The sequence below is a fragment of the Artibeus jamaicensis genome, unplaced genomic scaffold (genome assembly GCF_021234435.1).
Source record: "Artibeus jamaicensis isolate MK-2021 breed Jamaican fruit bat unplaced genomic scaffold, CSHL_Jam_final contig_233, whole genome shotgun sequence".
In the NCBI taxonomy this organism is placed as follows: Eukaryota; Metazoa; Chordata; class Mammalia; order Chiroptera; family Phyllostomidae; genus Artibeus; species Artibeus jamaicensis.
This window is the reverse complement of record NW_026521486.1, coordinates 48,143,286-48,166,086: the sequence shown is the minus strand read 5'-3', so window position 1 is coordinate 48,166,086 and position 22,801 is coordinate 48,143,286. Positions and strand designations below refer to the sequence as shown.

The 22,801-nt window shown below is 47.8% G+C and overlaps 1 protein-coding gene across 2 annotated transcripts; it reads left to right on the top strand.

The window, feature by feature from the left end:
- Positions 1 to 4,077: 4,077 nt before the first annotated feature.
- ARF3 (ADP ribosylation factor 3) lies at positions 4,078 to 21,926 on the top strand. 2 transcript variants are annotated; one of them, XM_053661764.1, is made up of 6 exons: positions 4,078 to 4,272; positions 15,356 to 15,422; positions 16,788 to 17,025; positions 17,854 to 17,964; positions 18,200 to 18,324; positions 19,055 to 21,926. In XM_053661764.1, the coding sequence occupies exons 3-6, from the start codon at positions 16,878 to 16,880 to the stop codon at positions 19,214 to 19,216; spliced, it is 546 nt and encodes a 181-aa protein (XP_053517739.1). In that variant the 5' UTR covers positions 4,078 to 4,272; positions 15,356 to 15,422; positions 16,788 to 16,877; the 3' UTR covers positions 19,217 to 21,926. The 2 variants fall into 2 exon arrangements, with proteins under 2 accessions (XP_053517739.1, XP_036991773.1); XM_037135878.2 differs by lacking the exon at positions 15,356 to 15,422.
- Positions 21,927 to 22,801: the final 875 nt, after the last annotated feature.

Genomic DNA, 22,801 nt, shown 5'->3' with positions numbered 1-22,801 from the left:
AAAAAAAAAAAAAGGACGTCCAGTACAATTTAATTCACAAAAACGACGGCATGACCAGATTGGTCCTCTGGCTGTAGGTTGTCGATCCTTGCCCTATACCACGAGGTCACCTCTGTTCTGGGGTTTTCAAATCCTGAAGGTATCTCAACATTGGACCTGGGACCAAAAGAGCGGGTGAGTTCCTCTCTGGCTCCAGATCCGAGAACTCAGGAGGTAGATACAAAACTAATGGAAAACATATACAAGGGATTCCTGTGCTCAAAAGGGAAGTTTTTTACTCTGGAAACCAGCAAAACCAGTATGTTCTTCCACTGGATTATTTGCATATGTATTTTATCATTCCTTATTCAGAATTCTTCTGCCTTTAATCTTAGTGAAATGATTCCTTTATCTTTTAGGAGATAAGCATAACTAGAGAGAACAGAATGCCTTCTATTCCAATCTTTCTATTCCTAGTTCATTATCTTGGAAAACAAACCATCATTTTTAATTTGGAAAAAAGGACATGCACCACACATTTAGAACTTTACAAGTGACAAGATCCTGACTCTTAATAGGTCATCTCCTTGGCCAAGGAGTGTATGATGAGAATGTAGAATACAGAGGGGTAGTTCTTTCTACTTCTCTAGGCCAGTGATTTTCAACTGGTGTGCAGCAAGAGGTGCACTGGTGTGCCACAAGAACTTTTAAACCATGCCTATTTAGTCAGAGGCACTGACCTCTTTTCCCATAGACTGTGGAATAAAAAAAAATGACAACAGCCAACACAATAACCATCCAGTGTGAACCAGATTAAAATTATACCTACTTTTTGTCAGATTGGCAAAAAGTATATTCTTTGGCATGCTGCAGAATTTTAGTAATTCGTTCCTGTGTGCCATGAGTTGAAGAGGCTGGAGATCGCTGCTCTAGGCAACAGACAGACCTGCTACCCAAGGGACCCTCAGAGTTAGGTGAAATATGGTAGCACCAGGGCAGTAAGAATGTTTGAGGAATGTTGGGTTAGGGTAGTACTCTATGGCAAAATGTTATGTCCCAAATTTCCACTTGAGCATTGAGAAGTCTGGGTTTGGAAGTCTGATGGAGGCAGGAAGCTATCTCATCCTTATTCAGGCACTGACTTGAGTCCAGTGAGTATATGAGGGGAGTGCAGAGAGAGGGGACATAGGATATGAGAGAGAATCGTGACAAGGAATATCCAGAATGGGAATTTTGCACAGTCAGGAAGAGTGAGGAGAATCTCCAATGGAGTCACGGTAGGAATATTTCAGCTTTTTCTGATTTCCTTCCTCTGTACTCCCTTTGGCTCCTCTGTCTTTCTAGCTCTCCTGTTTCGTCAGACACACTCTGTGGCAAACTTAAGCCCCAAACCACAACCTTGAGAAATTCCAAATGGATTTTGTCAGCAAGACCAACACCCCCCCGCCTCCCCACCCCTGCTCCTCTAGGCACACGCACGCTGGGCTCAGGCCCAGGTCTGGGGTCAGTGGCAGGGGTGGGAGTGTGCAAGCCACAGACGGGTGGCTACAATGTCAGCTTTTACTTAGCTCCAGTGGAAGCCAGAGGGAGGGAGAGCAACCAATGAACTGTAAGTCAGGCCTCTTTGCCTCCCTCAGCTCTGGATGAGCTCTTCTCCCTTAGCTTTTCAAGTGGTTGGGAAGTTGGGGAGTGGCAGTGGTTGGCTAATTGCCAGCTGGGCAGCACCCCTCCTATCTTAGTTTTTCTTTGCTCCATGGGAAGCACCCAGTGATGCTGCAACAGACACTTTCCTCTCAAGACTCCAAAGGGGTGAAGGACGGAAGGGCTGGGAGATTCTCCAATCCCACTCATCAGCTCTCACTCAAATACCACGGTACTTGCTGCTTACCATATTAGGCTGACACCCTCTCCATCCTTCTGTCATGCCTGGGACTCAACCTTGAGAGTATCTGAAGTCTTGGGCAGTAACACCAATGGGTTCCACTTTCTGTAAGAATACCACGGGTCATGTTGGTATGGTTAGGTACTAGGGAAGGGGTGGGTAAAGCTTAATTTTCTTTTTATTTTTTTAAAGATTTTATTTCTTTATCTTTAGAGGGGAAAGGAAGGAGAGAGGGAGAGAAATATCAATGTATGGTTGCCTCTTGTGTGTCCCCTGCTGGGAACTGGCCTGCAACCTAGGCATGTGCCCTGACTGGGAATCGAACCGTAGTTGCTTGATTCCCAGGCCCGCGCTCAATCCACTGAGCTACACCAGCCAGGGCCTAAAGCCTAATTTTCGTGACCAGTGTGGGACATAACCCAGTGGGGTGTTCCTAGAAAATTCTAGGAAAAGAAATGTAAAGACCGAAGTAATCATGTGGTGGTATCACAGGGCCCACTCTAGGAGTCTGTAATAACGCCGAGGGAGTCTTCTGCCATTTAAAACATGAAGCTTAGCCCTGGCAGGTATGGTTCAGGTGGTTGGAGCATCATCCTGTAAACTGAAAGTTCACGGGTTCAATTCCTGGTCAGGGCCTAGTTTGCAAGGAGGGTCAGTCACTGGTCAGGGAGCCTGCAAGAGGCAACTGATTGATCGATGTCTCTGTCTCACACAGATGTTTTTCTCCCTCTCTCTCCCTCCCTTCCCCTCTCTTTAAAATCAGTAAGCATGTGCTTAGTTGAGGATAAAAAAAGAAAAAAAGAAAAAAACTTAGCAGATGAAGGCCCTTAATGGCAACAGCCCAGGACAGATACAACTCTCTTTGTTATAAACACATTCCTTGTATTCATCTTTTCTCTCGCCATCTTAAATTAAGGTGTCTTTGGCTTCAGATTCTAGGGGCATGTTATTCTCTAGGTGACAATAAAAAGAAACAGACTGGATTAAGAGGAAGAGACTGGTAAATGCATGCACCAGGGATTGATGGGGATAAGAGGTAGACATAGTGTGGCTATCTATCAGCCTACTTCTTGGAAGGAGACAAGAAACAAGGCAAAAAAAAATCCAGAAAAGCAGTAATTTTGGCTCAGGGTTTAGGGAACAGCCATGTGTTCCCTTATGCTGCTCTGAAGGCAGAGGGAGGGCACTTAGAGAACCTTCTTCTGTTCTTAGAGTTTCTAGTGCCCTTCGTCTGTGACAGCCTAGAGTGTTCCAGTGCAGCTTTGCAGTTCTAGACTAGGTGCAGAAATGAGTGTGAGGAAAGTGGGGGTGGGCAGGAATAGAGAAACTTGGATGCAAAGTCTCTCACTTTCCTTGGGATACTAAAATTCATAATCATCTAGGAACACTTCCTCAAACCACACCTCTGGATATTAGGATTTTTTAAAAGATTTTATTTATTTATCTTTAGAGGGGAAGGGAAGGAGAGAGGGAGAGAAATACCAATGTATGGTTGCCTCTTGTGCGTCCCCTGTTGGGAATTGTCCTGCAACCCAGGCATGTGCCCTGACTGGGAATGGAACCGCGGTTGTTTGGATGGGAGGCCGGTGCTCAATCCACTGAGCTACACCAACCAGGGCTGGATGTTAGGTTTTAACCTTTAACGTTCTAACTTCCTAATTGGCCCAGAGTTGTTGTTGCCTTCAGTTTCTTAAATTCATCACTCTCATTTCTCTTCCCTATGGTTAACGATGTGTTGATTCCGACCTCTGAGTAACCTATCCTAGGTCAGGGGTTGTGCAGCAACACATGTAGCAGAGCTCTCAGCGTTGGCCATGGATAAGAAAGAAAGGTGAGGCCTGGAGGAGTTAGGTGGGATAGAGCAAGGCCTCTTCGCTCATCCTTCCTCCTGGCTTTGCCCAAGGAGCCCCGAGGGCTCTCAGCTCAACGGCTCTCCACTGTGGCCAGCAGGCGGCCCCAGTCCTTAAATTCCAGGTATGACCCCGGAGCTTCGTATAGTCATCTCAGTACCCACTACTTCATCCTCATTCCCTGGCTCACAGCTCCAGCCTCCACCGCTCACAGCCTTCAGCCCCCACCAAGGCAACCGGCCTCAGCTTTAGCACCCGGATGCCTCTGCTGCAGCCGCTACCATGGTGATAGGTCTCGCGAGAACTGCCGCTCGCTGCTGCGCAGCTCTCGCGTGACCAGGGAGGTGGGAAGTATCCCGGCCTGGGGGTGGGGGTGCGCAGCGCAGCTCTTGTCACTGTCTCGGCTTCCGGTGCTAGGTAGAGGGAAGGAAGGAGGGAGTCGGGGAACCGGGCAAGGGGAGCAGCAGCCTTGAAATTGGCTGTGGGGTCCGGAAGGAGCCGAGCGGAACCTGCGGGGGCGGAGGCGGCGGCCACAGCAGCGAAGGTTGGGAGCAGGAACAGGTGAGGGGCTGGGCAGGGAAGGCGGTTCCTGGTAGAGGAGAGGCTCAGGGTGGGGGCTGAGGATTTAGAGCCCCCTGCTGGGCACTGCCCCGCTTGGGGCGTTGTGGTCCTTCCCACCCGAGAGGTTGGAGAGGGGGCGCCGGCCCCCGCATTTGAAGGACGTGGAGCGGGGGCGGGGGCGGGGGGCGCTTATGGATTTGTCCTCCGTCTCGCACAAGGGGGCGACCTGGGCTGCAGTTGGTTCCCTCGCCTGCAGAAGGTGGGCTCTGAAGGGGGTTGAGGAGGTAGAAAACAGTCCAGGGAGAGTTGATGCGGGGGCGGTGATAGATGTTTTGTGTCCTTTTCCTGAAAAAGGGCTAGGGAATGCTGGTTTTTTCTACCCCCTCTTCCCATCCACCTTAGTAACAGGAGCCGAGAGAAGCCTTGCTGTGGTGACACCCTCACCCTTTATGGGACAAGGGTGCATAGGCGGTTTAGGGAGTAGCCGGCAGGACAAGCTAGTGGAGCACCCCATGGGCACTATCTGGTGGAGGTTGCGCTTTCGGGTCTTGGGAACAGCGTATTGGAAGAGGGCAGCAGGTGGGGAGAGGGAGGAGAGGAGGCAGAGGGGGGAGGGCGGGGGGTCTGATCTGGCTTGGAGGAGAGGGGTGGTGCCTTCCTCCCTAAGGCAAAGCGGGGGCGGGGCGGTCTCACTGGAGGAGGGAGCGTCTTGTCGTTGGCTCTGAGTTTGTGTCTTCCAATCCGCTTTCTTTCTTTAGGAAGTACCAGGATTCCGGGAACAGAAAATGGAGCCATTGCTTACACCAATGTTTGGGGAAAGGGGGGCTGGGCGGGGGTGCGGGGACGGGAGGTGGAGTTCCCTGTTAAAACAGGCCTCTTGATTAGCAGAGTGGTAGCTCCTCTTTTGGGGGAGTTCCCTTGTTTCTGGGTTGTATTACTGCCAGTCTTCCTCTGGCCAGGTCAGGAGCAGTGTGGTATGTGGTCAGGAGTGAGAAGAAATAGTGAGGTCATCCGGGTGAGGGAGAAGTGAAACTTAAAACCTGTTTCTGCTGCTGTTGGATTGGGTCACCCCTGGTCCATGGCATGAAAGTTTTATTGGTAGAGCTGCTGCAGGAGTCTGATTGCTTGGGTCAGTGCAACAGGACAGAGTCTGGTCTCTGCGTACTTTCCTCCCTTGTCCCTAATTTGTTGCCATTTTTTTCTTGAGCTTGTTGTTGCGGTGTGTCCACTTGCTATGACCAGAGTGGGGCAGTAAGTTGGTCGTTGCACAATAGACTTGAGGGGTTTTCTTTAAGATTTTTTAAACTTATTTTTAGAGAGTGGGGAAAGGAGGGAGAAAGAGAGGGAGAGAAACATTGATTGTTTCTTGCACGTGTCCCAGACAGGAGCCCAAACCTGCTACCCAGGCATGGGCTCTGACCGGGAATCAAAGGTCGACCTTTTGTTTTATGGGGTGGTCCCCAATAACTGAGCCACATTGGTCAGGGCTAGACTTGAGTTTGAATAACATGTCTCTTAAAGCTCTTAAGAAAGAATCTGATCCGTGGGATTCACCTTTCACAGAATGAATCATTGACCTTGGATTCATCTGGGAAAGGGCCTCATGTATCACACAGTAACATATCTCCTCCCTCCCAATGTAGAATTATTACTTTGTATAGTCAAAATTTTTATGTGCATGTCTTGTTTTTCTATAGAGACCAAAGTGGTTTTTTTTTTTTTTTTTTGAGTTCAGGAATTAATTGGAGCTCATCTTGTGTCTCCCACAAACCTTTGTACGTAGTAGGCTCCTGTGATAAATACAGGATGTGAATGCATAGAACTCAACAAAGCTTTTTGACTGCAGTTTAAGGAGAAGGAGATGGCTTGGCTGTTAGGGAGAGTACCTGGAGATAGCTGAGCAAAGATCCAAAGGCCTTTAGCCTTTTGAATTAAGAAGTCTTGGTCTCTCCAGCTTCCTAAGAGGCACAACACAGTCGTGGAAAATGGAAACTAAGACCCAAGAAAACTGTTAATAAAACACAGTCATTATTTATCTGAAGTCCCACATCTCCTGCTCCACACCCCTGCCCCCTCCCCCCCATTTTAGGCAAAGGGGTCTCTTCATTAGCTGTAAGTCCTTCAAAGAATCATCTGCAAATTGGAATCCTGGAGATCACGGAGGAGGGAGCCAGTGTATGTATGTGGTGCCTGGCACAGAATTGGTGCCAGCGAGTCGTAGCTGCTATTATAAACTGAATGCAAGTATAAAGGCAGGCAGAGAGCAGGCTAGAAAGAGTGGAAGTGAAGTGTTAAGTGCACAAAGGGTCATGTTGTGTGTGTTCATCTCTGCTGCTCTCTTCCACTGGAGTCATAAGAGGAAATGGACTCAGAGGACAGTGGGCGGGATTTGTTCTTAAGAAGAAGGAACTTCTTTAAAACCAGGTTTGTTAAAGCTGAGTAAATAACTGAGGGAAACTGGAATCTGCTTCCCTATATACCTTTACAAATGGATGCCAAGAGGCCTGAGACTCAAGTATGTTGCTGGGTGTGGCATGCCTTAACATTTTTTTGCAGGTGAATTTACAGGCAAAATGGTACAGTAATTAAGAGTGTGGACCTTGGAATTGGACAAAATTGGGTTCAGATCCTGCCTCTGCTATTACTAATTGTATGATTTTGATAAAATTACTTGTCCTTTCTGAGTTCCATTTTCCTCATCTGTAAAGAGTATGATAATGATAGTACCTGCTTCCTAGAGTTGGCATGATAATTAAATGAGATAATACACACAAAGCACTGAGTATTGTACAAAGCACATAGTAAGCCCCGAGTAAGTGTTAACTACTCTTAATACTCATCATCACAATGGTCATAATAATGTGAGCACTCAGGGCTGCCTTAAAGATTTGCAAAAGAACAGCTTACCGCCTGAGGTACCTGTGTAGAGGGATGATTATTACCATGACTCTCTGGGCTTGTTGTGGGCTTATGAACAGTGAAATCTTTTTTCAGCATCAGCTTCACAGAGGCAGCTCCTGCTGCCTGAGTGGGAGGTGGAGCTGGAGCAAGGCAGAGGCCCGGAGCCATCAGCTTGGGTGAGGATGTGGGGGCTGGAGAGTAGTGTTCATGAGAAAGTCAGCGTGACTCTGCGGTAATGGTTGACTCTTCCATAAAGGCACACACACTCTGATCAACTTAGGCCAGGATTTAGAGCCTTGGGTTCCATTAACTTAGGTCTCCGTGAGCATTTCAGCATCCTCCATTTTCTGGGTCACTTTTCATTTAATCCTATCTCTTTTAAACATCTACCTCTTAAGTATGTTTCAGAATGTACTATGTTAAGGTCCAGAGTTATGATATCTATGTAATTCTATACCTTTTCCATCGTCTGTCACTAATGTAGGTAGAGTGCCCATAAAGCTTTTTGATAATGAAAAGACACGGGGAACATTTGGAAAGAGTTCCCTAAGTGTTTGAAGGCTTTGTATTATAGTCTGGGAAAGAACTGAGGCGGGATTCCGTGAACGTGTTAGAGCTTTGTCATGGACTTCTGTCAAGGATCCGCTGTACCGGACGGGCCAGAAAGGAAATGGCTGAGATTTCAGGGATCCACCATTATCACCATATTCCTGAAGAAAGGTGAGATGACTGGGTGTCAACAGACCTCATGGTACATTTTAGCTGTCCCATTACTGGTGAGGTATAGCTTTTCCTTTATGAGCTTATACAGAAGAGTGTCCAGTGTGAATGTTTAAACTTTAACATGATTTAGATATGATCCAGGAGAACATTTGTTCTCTGTTGTTGTTTTGTATCCCACCCCCCTGCCACATTTTTTTTAAAGCAGTCCAGTGCCACCTGATGTAAAATCATACCTGCAGTCTGATACATACGATGGGTAAAAATGGGGCTGCTCTGGTGGTGGAGGAGAATTGGGGAGCATAACTAGAGCCTCATATAGTTTCTCCTTTCCCCCCGGCAGCCTCTGAGTCCCATCCGAGGAACCCTAGGGCCCTGAGAAGAAAGGAACCACTTCTTTAGTTTGTCAGATACAGGAGAAGGATTGGAGATTACCTAGAAATAATGCCTTCCTCCACCTTACAAATGTGTTGGCACTATCAGTAATACTGTGCTTTTCAACAATAAACATCAAATCACTAGCTACAGATTGTACTGCTGGGTGCTGGGAACATGAAAGGTGAGTAAGGCACGGTCCCTGCTGGCAAGGGCTCATAGTGTAGTGAAGTACTTCCCAAACCTTCTCCTACCATGGCATACACGGAAAATGGTAGCAGCGAGACAGACATAGCTGCTTGCACCCTGACGTGGTCAGCCCAAGGGCTCAAGCCACTTTAAGTCCTCCCTAGCCCCATAGTACTGATGGGATCAGTATCTCCAGCTGCCTGTAAGGCGTTCAAGGCACATTATTTGGGAAGTTGAAGCTCTGGAGAAGGAAACAAACGTGAATAAAACATGCTGTGGTGAGTACTAGAGTAGAAGCGTATTTGAGGTGATAAGGGATCTCAAAGAGCTCCTATTCCCCAAGGTAGTGAGTTCCCTGTCGTCTTGTACCCTTAGGGTGCTCTGTAATGGTTGGTCTTGTCCAAATCCTGGTTTCCTATTTCTTCTGTTCGCTGGCAGCTCCATCTTGACTTGTGCTGTGGGAGCAGATTGCAGACAAAGGTTTACTAGGGCTTTAGGCTGACTACTGGTGGAATTTCAGTGATTTTGTAATTAGGAAAGTGTAGTGTTCTCAGTATTCACGCTGTAGATACGGGTATTGGAGCAGCCATAGGATATCGGGAGATGGAGCTAGCTGTAAGCTGGTCAGATTTTAAGAATAAGGCAAACTAAAAGCTTCGGTTAGAGACCAGCAGTACCATGGAATGTTCCAAAGAAACAAATGAGTCTAGTTTTTTTTGTTGTTGTTTTTTAAATATCTGGTCACTTTGATTTGGATAGTCCATGTATTCTGAAACAGACCGGATGCTCTGTTTCGTCTCCCTTGCTGAGTGTTGCCCGTGGGAAACACGGGAGCCTTCCCAAGGGCTGTCGGTCATGGTGATTTAGGTCCTTTCTGCTCGTTGCGTGGCCTTCAGCTCATCCTATCCTGGAGCCATCTTCTTGGAATACAAGGTAAACTGACCTGAGCCTAAATACCACTAATTGAGTTAAGTAGAGCCTACTTTTTTTTTTTTAATTCTCACCTGAGGCAACATATATCAATGTATATCTAGCTAGAGGAAGGGAGATTGAGAGAGAGAGAGAGAGAAATGTCAGTGGGTTGCTTCCCCATGACACTGGGACAGGGGATGGAACCCGAAACCTAGACATGTGTCCTGAATGGGAATGGAACCTGCAACCTTTCAGTTTATGGGACAATGCTCCAACCAACTGAGTCACACCAGCCGGGGCAGGTGGAGTCTAATTTTAGCTAGATTATATTTTCATTTATAACAAGGTGTTATCCTTGATTGCTTGGTAGCTAAATTCAGTAGGTATCTTTCAGGCCTTATCTTAATTTGACCTTCCTTCCTTTATTTATTTATTTATGTATGTATGTATGTATGTATGTATTTATTTATTTATTTATTGACAGAGAGGAAGGGAGGGAGAAAGAGGGAGGCAAACATCTTTCTGTGTGGCTGCCTCTCATGCATTCTCCACTAGGGACCCCTTGGCTCACATGTTGGCACTCAATCTACTGAGCTATACCAGCCAGGGCTTAATTTGACCTTTCTGTAGCCTTCTCTCTCCCTTCCTATTTAAATGTTCTTTCTTCCTTGGTATCTATGATGCTTTACTCTCTAGATTTTCTTTCTATCCCTCAAGTTGCTTCTCTTTCCTGGCCTCCTTTTCTGCCCACTGCTTTACATGTTGATATTTCCCAGGTTTCTGCCTTTGGCCTTTTCTCCTCTCTCACTGCACACACAGTCTCTCCAGGTGTACCAGTTAGAATGCATCAGCTGTCAAAAGGCAGGGAACACACCTGTGACTCAAACGAGAAGAAGATTTATTACAGTGTATAGCAAGAATTCTAGGTGAAATAAGCCAGACACAAAAGGGCACACGCTGTGTGGTCCCACTTCCAAGATGTACTTAGAAGAGTCAAGTTTATAGAGGCAGAAGCAGAGTGGTGGTTGCCAGAGGCGGAGGGGAGGAGGGAGAGGGAGTTATTCTGTAATAGGTATATAAAGTTTCCAGATGCACAACAATGAGAATGTACTTAGTGCCACTGAATTGTACACTTAAAAACAGTTTAAATGGTAGATTTTTTGTGTATTTTTTTTGCCACGCACAAAAATGTCATCTAGGGATAGAGCACTTTCTTGTTTTCCATCCACCAGCTTGACAGTGTTTTTTGCCTTTTAAGATTTTATTTCTAGTGAGAGGGGAGGGAGAAAGAGAAGAAGAGAAATGTCAGTGTAAGAGAGAAACATTGATCAGTTGCCTCTCATATGCACCCCCAATCAGGGACTGAACCTGAAACCTTGGTATGTGCCCTGACCTGGAATCGAACCTGCATTCTTTGGCTTTGCAGGACAGCGCCCAGCCAAATCAGCCACATCATTCAGGGCATTGATGGTGTTTTTAAAGACCCAAGTTTTCTCCTCTCATGTCGTAGAGTTCTTTTGTCTGTCCCTTCAAGGTTTCAAGATTACTCCAGCATCACATCCTTCTGTATCAACATCCAAAGGCTGAACAAAAGAACATTGCCATATGTCCTTTTTTAAGCTTGTGGAAAACTTTCCCAGATGCTTCCAGAAGACTTTTCTCACATTCTATTGACTATAACTAGGACATGACCATTTGTGACTCACTCACTGGCAAGGAAATGGAAAAATGGAATGCCCACAGCCCTTAGGCTGATTGGTTTTCCTACCCTAGGGCTGGGGAAAGGTTTCTTATACCCCCCCCCCCCTTCTGAACAAATGGGAGATTCTGTCCAAAGAAAGAAGGGGAAGAATGGCCGTTGGGTAGGCAGCCATCCTGGATCATCAGTCATCTTGGTTCTTCTGTGGCTGCTTCTGTCATCAGCACAGATGATTCCCAGGTACCCAGACCAGACTTTTCTGTTGTGCTTCATACCTTTGCGCCTCAGAATGAACGTTTAATCCCAAAACAAACACTGTTTCTCTCGGACCTGTTCCTCTTGTTATTTCCTGTCTAGAGACATGCCACTGAATCACCCAGGACAGAAACCTGAGAGTCGTCTTTGACTTTTCTACTCTTCCTACGTTTAATCAGTCATTAAATCCTGTGGATTCTGCTGTTTTGGTGTTTCCAGTATGCCTTCCCTATTTAAGAACTTGTGATTTCTCACCTGTATTACCGTATTTCCCCAGTGTTCTCTCTGCCTCCAGTTTCCCCCCCCTTTTAATTTATTCCCTAAACTGCCAGAATGGTGTTTGCAAAGCACCTATCTGATCCTGTTAACTTGGTGTGGCCTTTTGAAGCCCTTCATGATCCGGCCCTTACTTACCTCTCCAGCCTCATCACATTGTTTTATTCACCGTGCTGCACCCAAGTGCGCTACCTCCCAGTTGCATCTGGCTTTTCCTAATAAAAAGTGCCATCTCTAACTCAAGTCTTTATGCCTTTTCTTCTGCCTCACTCCCTCTGTATTGTCTCATTCCTATTTTTCCTTCAGGAGTAAGCTCAGGTGTGATCTGAACATCATGTCTGGAAATCATCCTTTACCCCCCAGTCGTGATTAAGTGCTCCAGCTTTCTGTCCCTATAATACTCTACTTACCCTGCTCTTATCCTCACACTGTTTGTTTTGTAATCCTCTGTTCTAGTTTTTTCTTCCCATCGACTGAGTTCTATGAAGGTAGAAACCGTCTTCCTCTTTGTATCCCTAGTTCCATATACTCAATAAATGTTTAATGGATGGATGGAAGCTGACATCAGAACCAATGTCTTGGCTTTGGGAAATCTTTGAGTTCAGTAGAAGTCATTGAGATACTAATGTAAGAGTTCCTATGTTCTGATTACAGTGCTCTTGAGACAAATACTTGGAAAAGTTTACAGAGGTCAGTCACAAACCACCTGCACTGAGGAAACTATATACAGGGAGACCCTGCTTTTGTTTACTTAAATTTTATCGGTCTGCTCCATTGGCTGTGCTAAAAATAGCATTTCCATTAGCGATATCTCAGTTTGAAAATTATCTGGGAACAAAGCTGCGTTTCAGTGTACCCTTCCTGGCAGCGGTCGGTTTTAGGGAGACAGGTCTTCCTTTCCCTCGACTCATGTAGCCTGGAGAGGGGGCGGTGGTGCTAGATCAGGAATCTCCTCAGAGCTGTCTCAGAACACATGCCTGAGCCAGTTCCTGGAGTCAGGCGGAGGGAATGTGCATGGCAGGCTGAGCCGTGACTCTCAAAGTCACTTGGAGAGTGAGGCAGACATGTTCCTGCAACGCATAAGCCAGGGTGGCTGAGCAGCCAGTTACAGCAACAACCCGCCTCTCCTGGTGGTGGGGGCTGGGGAAGACTGGGGACAGTGCATGGTCCTCAGTGAGGACATCCTCAGGTGAAGCTTAAATTGGCCAAAGCACTTGATTGAACTGCAATGTCCTACACAGATTGTACTGGAAACACATTTTTAGAGCTCCTGGTTTTTTTTTCTTTTATACCACTGTTAATGAAGTTTGTGACTATAGCATAGAATGTTGAGATTGCCTCTTTGTTAATAGAGATACTACTGTATTTCATTTTTCATCTTGAGTCACTCACCTTCAGTTTAAACTGCTGATTCCTGGTTTTCACCAGCCCATGGAACCCTGGCATTTTGCCCTGTCCACGCAGGGGCACCATCTGTGGTAGAGGAGAGTAACTACAGGCCACGCAGTGCACAGGGAATCGTTCCAGGGCTTTGGGGAGGGGGTTGCTCTTCTGCTTCCCAGAGCTTTTTCTAGAAATGCTTCATGGTAAAAGTGAGAATTGGCTACATGGCCAAAGATTCGTGTGCATGGCATACAGCTGAAAGTTGCTCCCATGCTGGCGATGGTGGCAGCATGCTCTGCAGTAGCGGGCAGGGACAGAGAAAGCTGAGACAGGAAAGCCACCGTCCACTTTGGAACATTCATCTGAATCAAGTTCCTGATTATATTAAAGAGGAGTCATACTGTCCATTAATTTCAAGGCCCTGGGCTGCCTCAGGGGACACGTGCTAGGTAACTGCTTGGATTTTTTCATCAGTTATCCATCAGCCTCATTGTATATCAAATGGCAAGAGAAAAGTCCATCAGTTGTAGTCTTCTGGTCCTTTCATGGTGTTCTCAAACCAGCCCTTGGGGCAGGTATGTGTGGGAAATGGCCAAGCATTGGCAGGGTATCTAAGCAGCTATCTGTGCTTCACCCACAGATACCAAGTACTACAGGGCAGAAGAAGTAGTGTAAGGACATCCTCAGATGCAGCTGAAATCAGCCAGTGTGCTTGATTGAACTCCTGCAGTGGGTTGGCACTGAAAGGAAGGACAGATAGAGAGGAAATATAAGGCATACTCCTTGTCCATGGGGAATACACAGTTAAATTGGGAAGACAGGCTGTGTGCAGATTTAGAAAGGAAGAAAACTCCACAAGGTAGTAAGTGCCACGTGAATGGTTTAGAAATCCAGGGCCTGTGTGATGTGCCAGGAAACAATTAAGAGTAACACTGGGATTAGCTTTTGAGCCAAGACTTTAGCCAGATAGTTTAATCAAGTAGCAAGCTGAAGGACAGTGTATGCATGTTCTGAGGCAATGGATACATTTTTTAAAGATTTTATTTATTTTGAGAGAATGGGGAAGAGAGGGAGAGAAACATTAATGTGTGGTTGCCTCTCACGCACCCCTAACTGGGGATCTGGATTGCAACCCAGGCATGTGCCCTGACTGGGAATTGAGTCACTGACCCCTTCGGTTTGTAGGTCAGCACTCAGTCCACTGAGCCACACCAGCCAGGGCTAAGGCAACTGATATTTTTCAGCCACTGCTGCATGCATGGTTGGTAAATATTTAATCATCAATAGTTTCAGTCATGAAGGACAGGAAAATAAATGCACTGTATAAATTCAGTTCAGAAATCGGGCCAAATTCCATTACCCAACCTTTAAAGCAACGTAGCATTTGGAGCGGAAGGAAAGGCTACCTGAGCAGGAGACAGGATGGAAACTAGGAAGACTTGAGGAAGGTTTAAGTTTCTGGAGGTGATAGTGGCAGAACCAGCAGCGTGACTACCACCAATTGCCAAGGTTGGTGGGATCTGATTCTTCTATTAAGCTGGGCAGGTGTCCCCACCTGCCTCAGAAATCCTTGGGAATCTGGTCTGCCTGGGTGTGTGGAGGGAGGAGGGCTAGTGGGCGACTTGGCTGAAGCTGAACCCTAAGGTTGAGCCAGGTCCTGTCCCTGGGGTGCGAGCCCTCTGGGTCAAGGGCAGGGCTCATCTGGGGAACCCGCTGGGAGCACCACTCCTGGCTCATTAATGAATGTCTGGGGAAGCCTTTGAAGATGAAACATTCCATAAGCACTCACTGTTTCTGTTTTTTGGGCAAACTAGTACTTTGGTCTCCAGGGGCTGTTGATCTGGCCCCTTTGTACTATTCTGGAATTTGCTGCAAACTGAGGAGAATAGGGAAAAAAAAAACCAAATGAATAAACTTGAAATAGTTTTTGAAAAAAACAACTAAACTCCCACCAAACCCCCATGCTTTAGTTTGTAAATAGGATTCCTCCCCATCCACTTTTCATAGTCTTGGGTTTGGGTTCAGTCTGTCTTGACCTATTCCTGTGCCTGGTGGGGTGGTGGTGGTGGTGGTGGTGGTGGTGGTGTGTGTGTTTCCCAGACTCTAGAGAGTGCCAGCCCTGGCATATGGTGATTGCTGAATAAGGTGCCCGTTGACACATGTCTCCTGCAGGCACAGAGAACTGGCTGGCAGGTGTGATTTCGAGCCCCGTTTCATTGTTTTAAAGATGCATTTCTGTGGCTGTCCTGTGTCATAGAGAAGTGAGGGAAGAAGAGAGCGAATAAATGACTGTGATCCTGTCTGTTGGGAGCAGTGTTGGGATGGGCATTTTGTACTTTGGAGTGGTTCTTACTGTTCCCTTCATTTTTTCAGGAGGTGTTTGTTAAGGGCCTACTGTGTCCCAGGCATAAGCATCTGATCTGAGTGCGCTGCTGGTGAGGTCAGTAGAGGTCCTGGGAGTTAGTTCAGTTGTTCAACTACTATGTGCCAGGCACTGTTCAAGGTACCGGGAACACAGCAGTGAACAAAATAGATACGGAGCTGACATAGTAGGAGGAGAAAAGCAGTGCACCAAGAAACAAGTACGTGATGTGTCAGATGGTGATAAATGCTGTGAAGAAAAATGGGATAAATGGGATAGAGAGAGTGTGTTTTTATTTTAAAATCTTTTATTTTTTTCATTACTGTTTAGTCCCCTTATACCCCCCTGTGCCCCCGTGTGTGTGTTTTATAGGTGGTTATGGAAAACCTCTTTGATGAGGTGACATTTGAACAGACACCTGAGGATGTGAGGGAGTACTCCAAGAAGGCTGTCTGGGAGGGGAGGTATTTAAGGCAGAGTGAATAGCAATTACAAAAGCTTTGAGACCGAAAAGTGTTGGGGAATTGAAGTGGAGTAAGCAAAGAGAAGAGGAGTGAAAGATCTGATGAGAGGAACGGGGATGCAGATCGCACAGGGCCTTGCAGGGCAGCTTTCAGTTTTACTGAAAGGAAGATAACGAAGCCGAGAGAGGGTTTTGAACAGAGGAGCAGCATGACCTGATTCTGATTTTAAAATAGACTGAGAGGGGTTAGGGAGGAAAGCCTTGGTGCAGGTGGCCATGGGAGCAGCTGGCCCTGGCAAGACTAAAGTCCGTGTGGCTGAGGGGTGAGGGGTGGTCTCTTCCCACCCACTCCTCAGCTCCCGGCACCACTGTTGAGGCCAGCATTTCACAGAGTGGGAAGGATGAGACCTGGGCGTGCTATTTTCTTCTTCCTCATCCATTTTGACATGTAGAAGGAAGGTGGGATTGCAGAGACAGGAAGACTGAGCAGTCTCTTGATTCGAATAGAGAGAGCAAACCTTAGGAACCTGGCAAGCCTGAACTTTGTTGGGAGTCTCAGAGAGCCACTCCTCATTCCACTCCCCCCTCCCATGGTTTCCAGAAGTTTCAGGATAATGTTGGAGGGAGGTGCATTAATGATGTTGCAATACCTTAGGGTATAATGTAGATTTGTCAGAAGGGAAGGGACTTTAAAAATGGCCTATTTTAACACCCCTCGTTTTACAGGTACAGATATGGACAGATGAAAGGAAATTGTCCGACATGGACGTAGATTGCCAGCCGAGCAGGGGTCCTTAGGGTTCACTGCTTGGTCTCTGCTCCCAAAGGCTCAGGGTGTGTCTGAGTGGGTCTTAGTCTTCATAGCCCCCTCAGACTCCAAGTTTGTCGCGAATGGACTCCAGCCTTGGCTTTGACAAATCCCATAGACATGAAATCCTGACAAGCAGATGGTAGCAATGACTTTACATTTCTTTGCCTAGGATCACGTCCTCCATACCAGGAGCCAGGCCAAAACCAGATTGCCACTGCCCCCACCTGGGCCCTGCTGTCCTCAGAAAGCTGCTGTGATCATGGGTAATATCTTTGGAAACCTCCTCAAGAGCCTGATTGGGAAGAAGGAGATGCGCATCCTGATGGTGGGCCTGGATGCCGCAGGGAAGACCACGATCCTGTATAAGCTGAAATTGGGAGAGATCGTCACCACCATCCCCACTATTGGTAAGGGCATGGCTTGGATGTAGGTTTTCATGCCAACAGCTGAGCCAGGCAGGGGACCTGTTCCTAGATTCTTCCCCTTGGCCACCAGGCAAGTCCATGCAATTTGGGGCTCAGGGAAGGATGGTTATTTAGCTTACTAGCAGGTACTGGGGCTGCTGTTTGCCCACCTACCGCGACCTTGTATGATGGGGGAACTTCTGCAGCCTGGCACTCAACAGTTGCCCTCAGGTACTGAGCTGGTTTGTTCTCTGTGTTATTTGGAAAGCAGGTAAAGGGCTTTGATGTTCTTGCCAGAGGCCTGTATTCGCTTCAGTTAGATCCTCAGTGGCCCTGAATCTGGTTAAGACGTGCCTGTGGGAGAGAGAACATTTGGCTTGTGGATGGGGCTCCAGATCATCATGTGTAGGTGGTTCTTCTTTTGGGGCTCCAGGAATATAGCTCACTTCTTTTCCTTCACTCTGCCTCGCAGGCCCCAGTTCTTAGCTGAGAAAGACTCTGGTGGCCAATGTACCGGAGTGGGGCTGAGTCATTTCTTTGTAGGAGGGAGAGCCAGAGACTGAGAATGAGTAGGGAAGGCTGGCTTGCATTACTCATGCAATCACGAACCTGATTGGCTCCTCTCATCCTCTTTCACTTCATACCTTAGTTTTTCTTTTTGGCCTTCAGGATACAAGATCAATGAATACCAGGTCTGAGGAAGCCTTAGCTTTCTTTCCCTTGCTAGAATCATGGCCAAGTTTGGAGGAAACAAATCAACCCATTGCGGTATCATGTGTCAACCTGATGTTTGAATTCAACTGGCCATTGCCTGTTTATTTTTTCCCAAAGGGTTCAATGTGGAGACAGTGGAGTACAAGAACATCAGCTTCACAGTTTGGGATGTGGGTGGCCAGGACAAGATCCGACCTCTCTGGAGACACTACTTCCAGAACACCCAAGGTATGGCATGTGAATTGCCCAGGGACGCAGGAGCTGGTTGGGTGTGAGCAGAGTGTGGCTGTCTGTCATTCTTGGTTATGGGCAGCCAACCCTGGGCCTGGTGCAGCTACTATGGGTGGGAGAAGAGGAGGACATGTTGCAAACATTTAGAAGATATAAGGAGGGTGTTGTGTTTTGGTGGTGGGGAGGGAAGTTCATCTGTCGTCTCTGTGCAGCCCACACTGTGCCTCCCTAGGGTTGATATTTGTGGTCGACAGCAATGACCGAGAGCGAGTGAATGAGGCCCGGGAGGAGCTGATGAGGATGCTGGCGGAGGATGAGCTCCGGGATGCTGTGCTCCTTGTCTTTGCAAACAAACAGGTGAGGTTTCTCTCCACCCCTGGATTTGAGAGAAGGCAACCTGGCCTCAGAAATTAAGGTCCTTAGAGCTCATTGTACAGGAAGCCCTGTGACTATGCTCTCAATTTTGAACGTGTGGGAAATGGGATTAGTTGGCTTTTTATGCTCCTCTTCTTGTTCCCCACCACAGCTTTAATTAGCAACATTCCATCCGCAGGGATTGGTGTGGTAGACATCACCTCAAATCCCTTTTTCACCTGCCCTATTGTTTACGTCTGTGGGACTGATCTCCCTCCTACTATTCCTATATTTGGTTCTTGCCAACCCAGTGGCATGACTTCTTTTTTTTTATTTTTTAAAGATTTTATTTATTTCTTTTTAGAGAGAGGGGAAGGGAGGGAGAAAGAGAGGGAGAAAAACATCAGTGTGTGGTTGTCTCTTACACACCCCTTACTGGGGACCAGTCCCACAACCCAGGCATGTGCCCTGACTGGGAATCGAACTGGTGGCCCCTTGGTTCGCAGTGCTCAGTCTACTGAGCTATACCATCCAGGGCTGGAATGACTTCTAATAATGTCTTAGCTCTGGGGTTCTTGGAAGTCTAAATCCAAAGCAACTCCTTAGGATCTTGTGAGTCCCTACGGTGGAGGAGGAAGTGAGGGTACTGATACACATCTTGTTGGCAGTGGCTGTTCTAGAAGCCTTTGAAAGATCCTGAGGATCCTTTTTGTGTGTCTCCCTTGTGCTCCAGGATTTGCCTAATGCTATGAATGCCGCTGAAATCACAGACAAGTTGGGCCTGCATTCTCTGCGTCATCGCAACTGGTACATTCAGGCCACCTGTGCCACCAGCGGGGACGGGCTATATGAAGGCCTGGACTGGCTGGCCAACCAGCTCAAAAACAAGAAGTGAGAGCCAGGCAGCCCTATCCAACCACCCCATCCACCCCTAACATACCTACTGTCTCCCTGCCCAGCCCTCCCCCTCCTTGCCAGCGTGGCCAGGGCCCTGGGGATCACATCCGCATGCCCAACAAGAGCCTGTCTCTTCTGCCTCCCCCTTCCCCTTGTCCATGACTAGTCCCCAGTGCTGTCCTGATGATGAATCATTCCAATTTAACAGATTTAAAACAAGGTTGTTATGGTTTCATGGGGTACCTCCCCCCTCCTTTGAGGTCTAGAAAGTGGGGGGGGGCAGTCTGTCTTTTTGCTTCGTTTGGCTCTGATTGCTGTGTTCTTGGCATCTGAGTCCCTTCCCTCTCCCTACAGGCCCCTCTCCTACCATCTTTTTTTTCCTTCTCCACCCTCTCCCTATTCTACGTGGAAATTGCACGGGCCTCTCTTTGTGTGCGTGCATGTGTGCGCGTGTATATACATGTATAGAGAGATATGTATGCAGGGGCCGGGAGAAGGGTGGAGGGGGTGGAGTGCAGCTCAGGGCTGGGAGCCAGGACACTGCCCATTCTAGCCTCTCACCAGCCCGTCCCATGTTGGTGAGGTAAAGGGAATAAGGTGGCGGGAAGGCTGCCCCAGTCTTACACTGGTTCCTCTCTTTTCTGCAGGTAGGTTTTCCTGGATGATAGGACAGATGATGGATTTTCCACCACCATCTTCTTTGTTACCTCTCTTCACCCTGCTTAGGGCAGAGGGTGGCATTTATCTCTAGATGACTGTTCCCAAGGAGATGCCATTCTGCCCTGCCTTGTTAGTGGGAAGGAGAGAGGAACCCACTCACTCTTATCAGCTCAGAGTGTTCAGCCGATCCTCTCCCTCACCCTCACCCTTAGATCTGTCCCTCAGGAGCTTGGAGGGGAGGTAGAGCTACAAGACCATGTTGTGTGTTTTGGTCCCAAGGTACCAGGGGAGGGCCTCAGGTTTTCCATTTCCATCCTATTGTTTTTTAGGAGAAAGTGAGGCACAGGTTGGTCCTATTCCTGCCTCCCCCATCTTCTCGACCCCCAGTCTTCTGATCCTGGGGGCTAGGTGGTTCATCTGTCCTTTGTCAGAAGTTTCCTCATCCTAGTAGTCCCAGGCTGGCCAGGTGGTTGATTGGAGAGTGGGAGAGTGGGGGTAGCATAGCAGACCTCAGTATCAACCCCTCTGTTTTCCAGTTTTCCTTTTCTAGTTCAGGATGTGTTGAAGGATGGGAGTTTCCTATTGTTTCCAGGCCCTCAGACCATCCTTTTGTCCCTCCCAGTTTCATCCCAACAGCTTTCCCCTGCGCTCTTCACCCACTTGCATAAGCAGGTCTGTGGGCTGGATGGCGGTACTAGGACTCTGAAGTGGTTGTTGTTGGTGGTGTAATGCAGTGATCTTCGGGGTCCTTCCCCTATTATCAGTACTATGTAGTTGTTCAGAAGCTGCTGCTACAGAGTCTCTCTGTGTACAGGGGGCGCTTGTCCCTAAGGTCCTGACTTCTACGGTGTCTGAAGCCTTGGCTTTTCTCTGGGCTCCTGTGTATGCTGACTGCACCCTGAGCTTCAAGATGGTCGCCCATACCTTTCTGCTAAGGTCAGGGCCCAGGACCCCCCACAGCATGGCTGAGGGACCTCTTCCCAGAAGGGCTGTCCCCAGCCCTGCCCCATCCCATGGGGCCAGGCTTCCTGTCGCCTTTGTCTACAACAGGCAGATTAGTACCCCTTGCTCCATCCTGACTGAACTGTGAAAGAGAGGTTCCAGGGGTGTCTCCCTCAGTGCCAGTTCCTTAGTGATGTTTTACTTACCCAGGATGCAGTGGGGGTGTGCAGTTCTCTTGCTCTCTAAGCTTCTGTGTGTATGTATGTGTGTGTGTGGTGGTGGGGAGAAGTGGGTGCTGGGGCTTCTGTTTCAACATGTATTCACTCCCGTGACCCCACATATGCTTCCTTCTCCCTTTTTTTTGCCTGTGTCTCTCCCCCTCAGACTTTTTTTGCTCCTGCTGCTGCTCTCCCTGAACTTCCTTTGTCTCCTGACTCACTCAGTGCTGTTGCCCATTCGTCTCCCCTTCCTCGTTTCTTTCCCACTTAGAATTCCCCACTCTCTGTCTTTGTGTTTGGTGAGGACTTTGCCTCTTCTCCCACCTCACTCCCTCTCTGGCCTTCCCTAGTTAGATATCAGTCCCAAATAGATTTATTTCCTCATTTCAGGCCCACCTCTACCTCCTTTTGGGGGCTCCAGGGACCAGTGGGTCTAAGAATATTAGGAAGCAGCCTTGGAGGTTGCCTTGGTGCTGCTTAAGATATGTCCAGCAGGGGGCAGTAAGTGATCTTGCTAGTATCCCACCGCTAGGCCCTTGGCAGGGGTGGACCGTTCTACATTCCCATTCACCTGAAAGTTCTTTGGGGATCAGGTATTTTCATTCCATCTCTGCCTACTCCCTCCCTGTGTCTCCTCTGGTGGGTTTAATTTTATGCTTTCCTTTGTTCCAGCCTTTCTTCTCCCTGGGGGCTCTCCCACTTCTCCCCCAAAGTTTGTTTGTGGTGTTATAGTGGTAACTTAGTTCTGAACTGGTTTTTCTCTTCTTTTTTTTCCTCCTCTGGAATGTAGACTGTATACATTTAATAACTCACCTTCTCTCTCCTTGCTCCAAATGCGGGGTACGCAACGACTGTGACCACGGTTGGAAATTAAACATGTTTTATGCAGCTTCGGCGCAGACCTTCGTCCTTGATGTGCAGAGGCTATGGGACAGTGGTGTGATGACGAGGGTAGTTCTGTCTCTGGTGCCTCTGTCCAGACTGCTCTTTCAGCGGACAGGTACAGGGCACTTGAGGAGGTGTGGTGTGGGGAGTGAGCTCACGGAGGAACATAAGCTCATTTCCACACTGCTTACTTCTTCCCATCACATTCCAGGGGGAGGCTTAAGTGAGTTGGGCACCAGAGTGGAAGGGCCTTGTGACTCTGTTGCTCTATTTCTAAAGGGTTTAACCCTGAACTTAGCTATGTATATCAGCTGCTTAGCCACATTCACCACCTGTTGGTAGACTTTGGGGACCTCAGTGGCTAGAGGGCCCTGAACTGAGTGCCCCACAGCACCTCCATTCTCAGACCTCCCCAGCCCTGTGCATCCGGTGTTTCTGGTTGGAACAGGGTCCCGTTGTCCACAGATTGCAGTCCCTACATCCATTTAGTTCTGGATTTTGGCAGTGAGTAAGCATGAAGAGTTAAGTTCTGGGTTGTGTAATGAACTTGATCCTCCTCACAACTTACAGCCCTGCATCCCCTCTGTGTCAGGCATGTGGTTCCCTGTTCTCAGGATTGCAGTCTCATCCAGAGACTCCACAGACTTTTTTGGGGAGAAACCTTTTTTCATACAGCCTTTGTCGTTCCACCCCACTTGTACCTTCTTACTTCCTTTCCTGCTGCTATTGTCTGGCTCCAGGCGAAGAATGGAGTGGTGCCGTCCTCAGGATGGGTAAGGTCTGGGTGAGCCAGGCAGGCGTTCCCCACTGATACCACTTTCTTAAGTTTTGAGGACAGAGGCCTTCCTGTCCTGGTGCTGTGGGAAAGGGAAAGGATT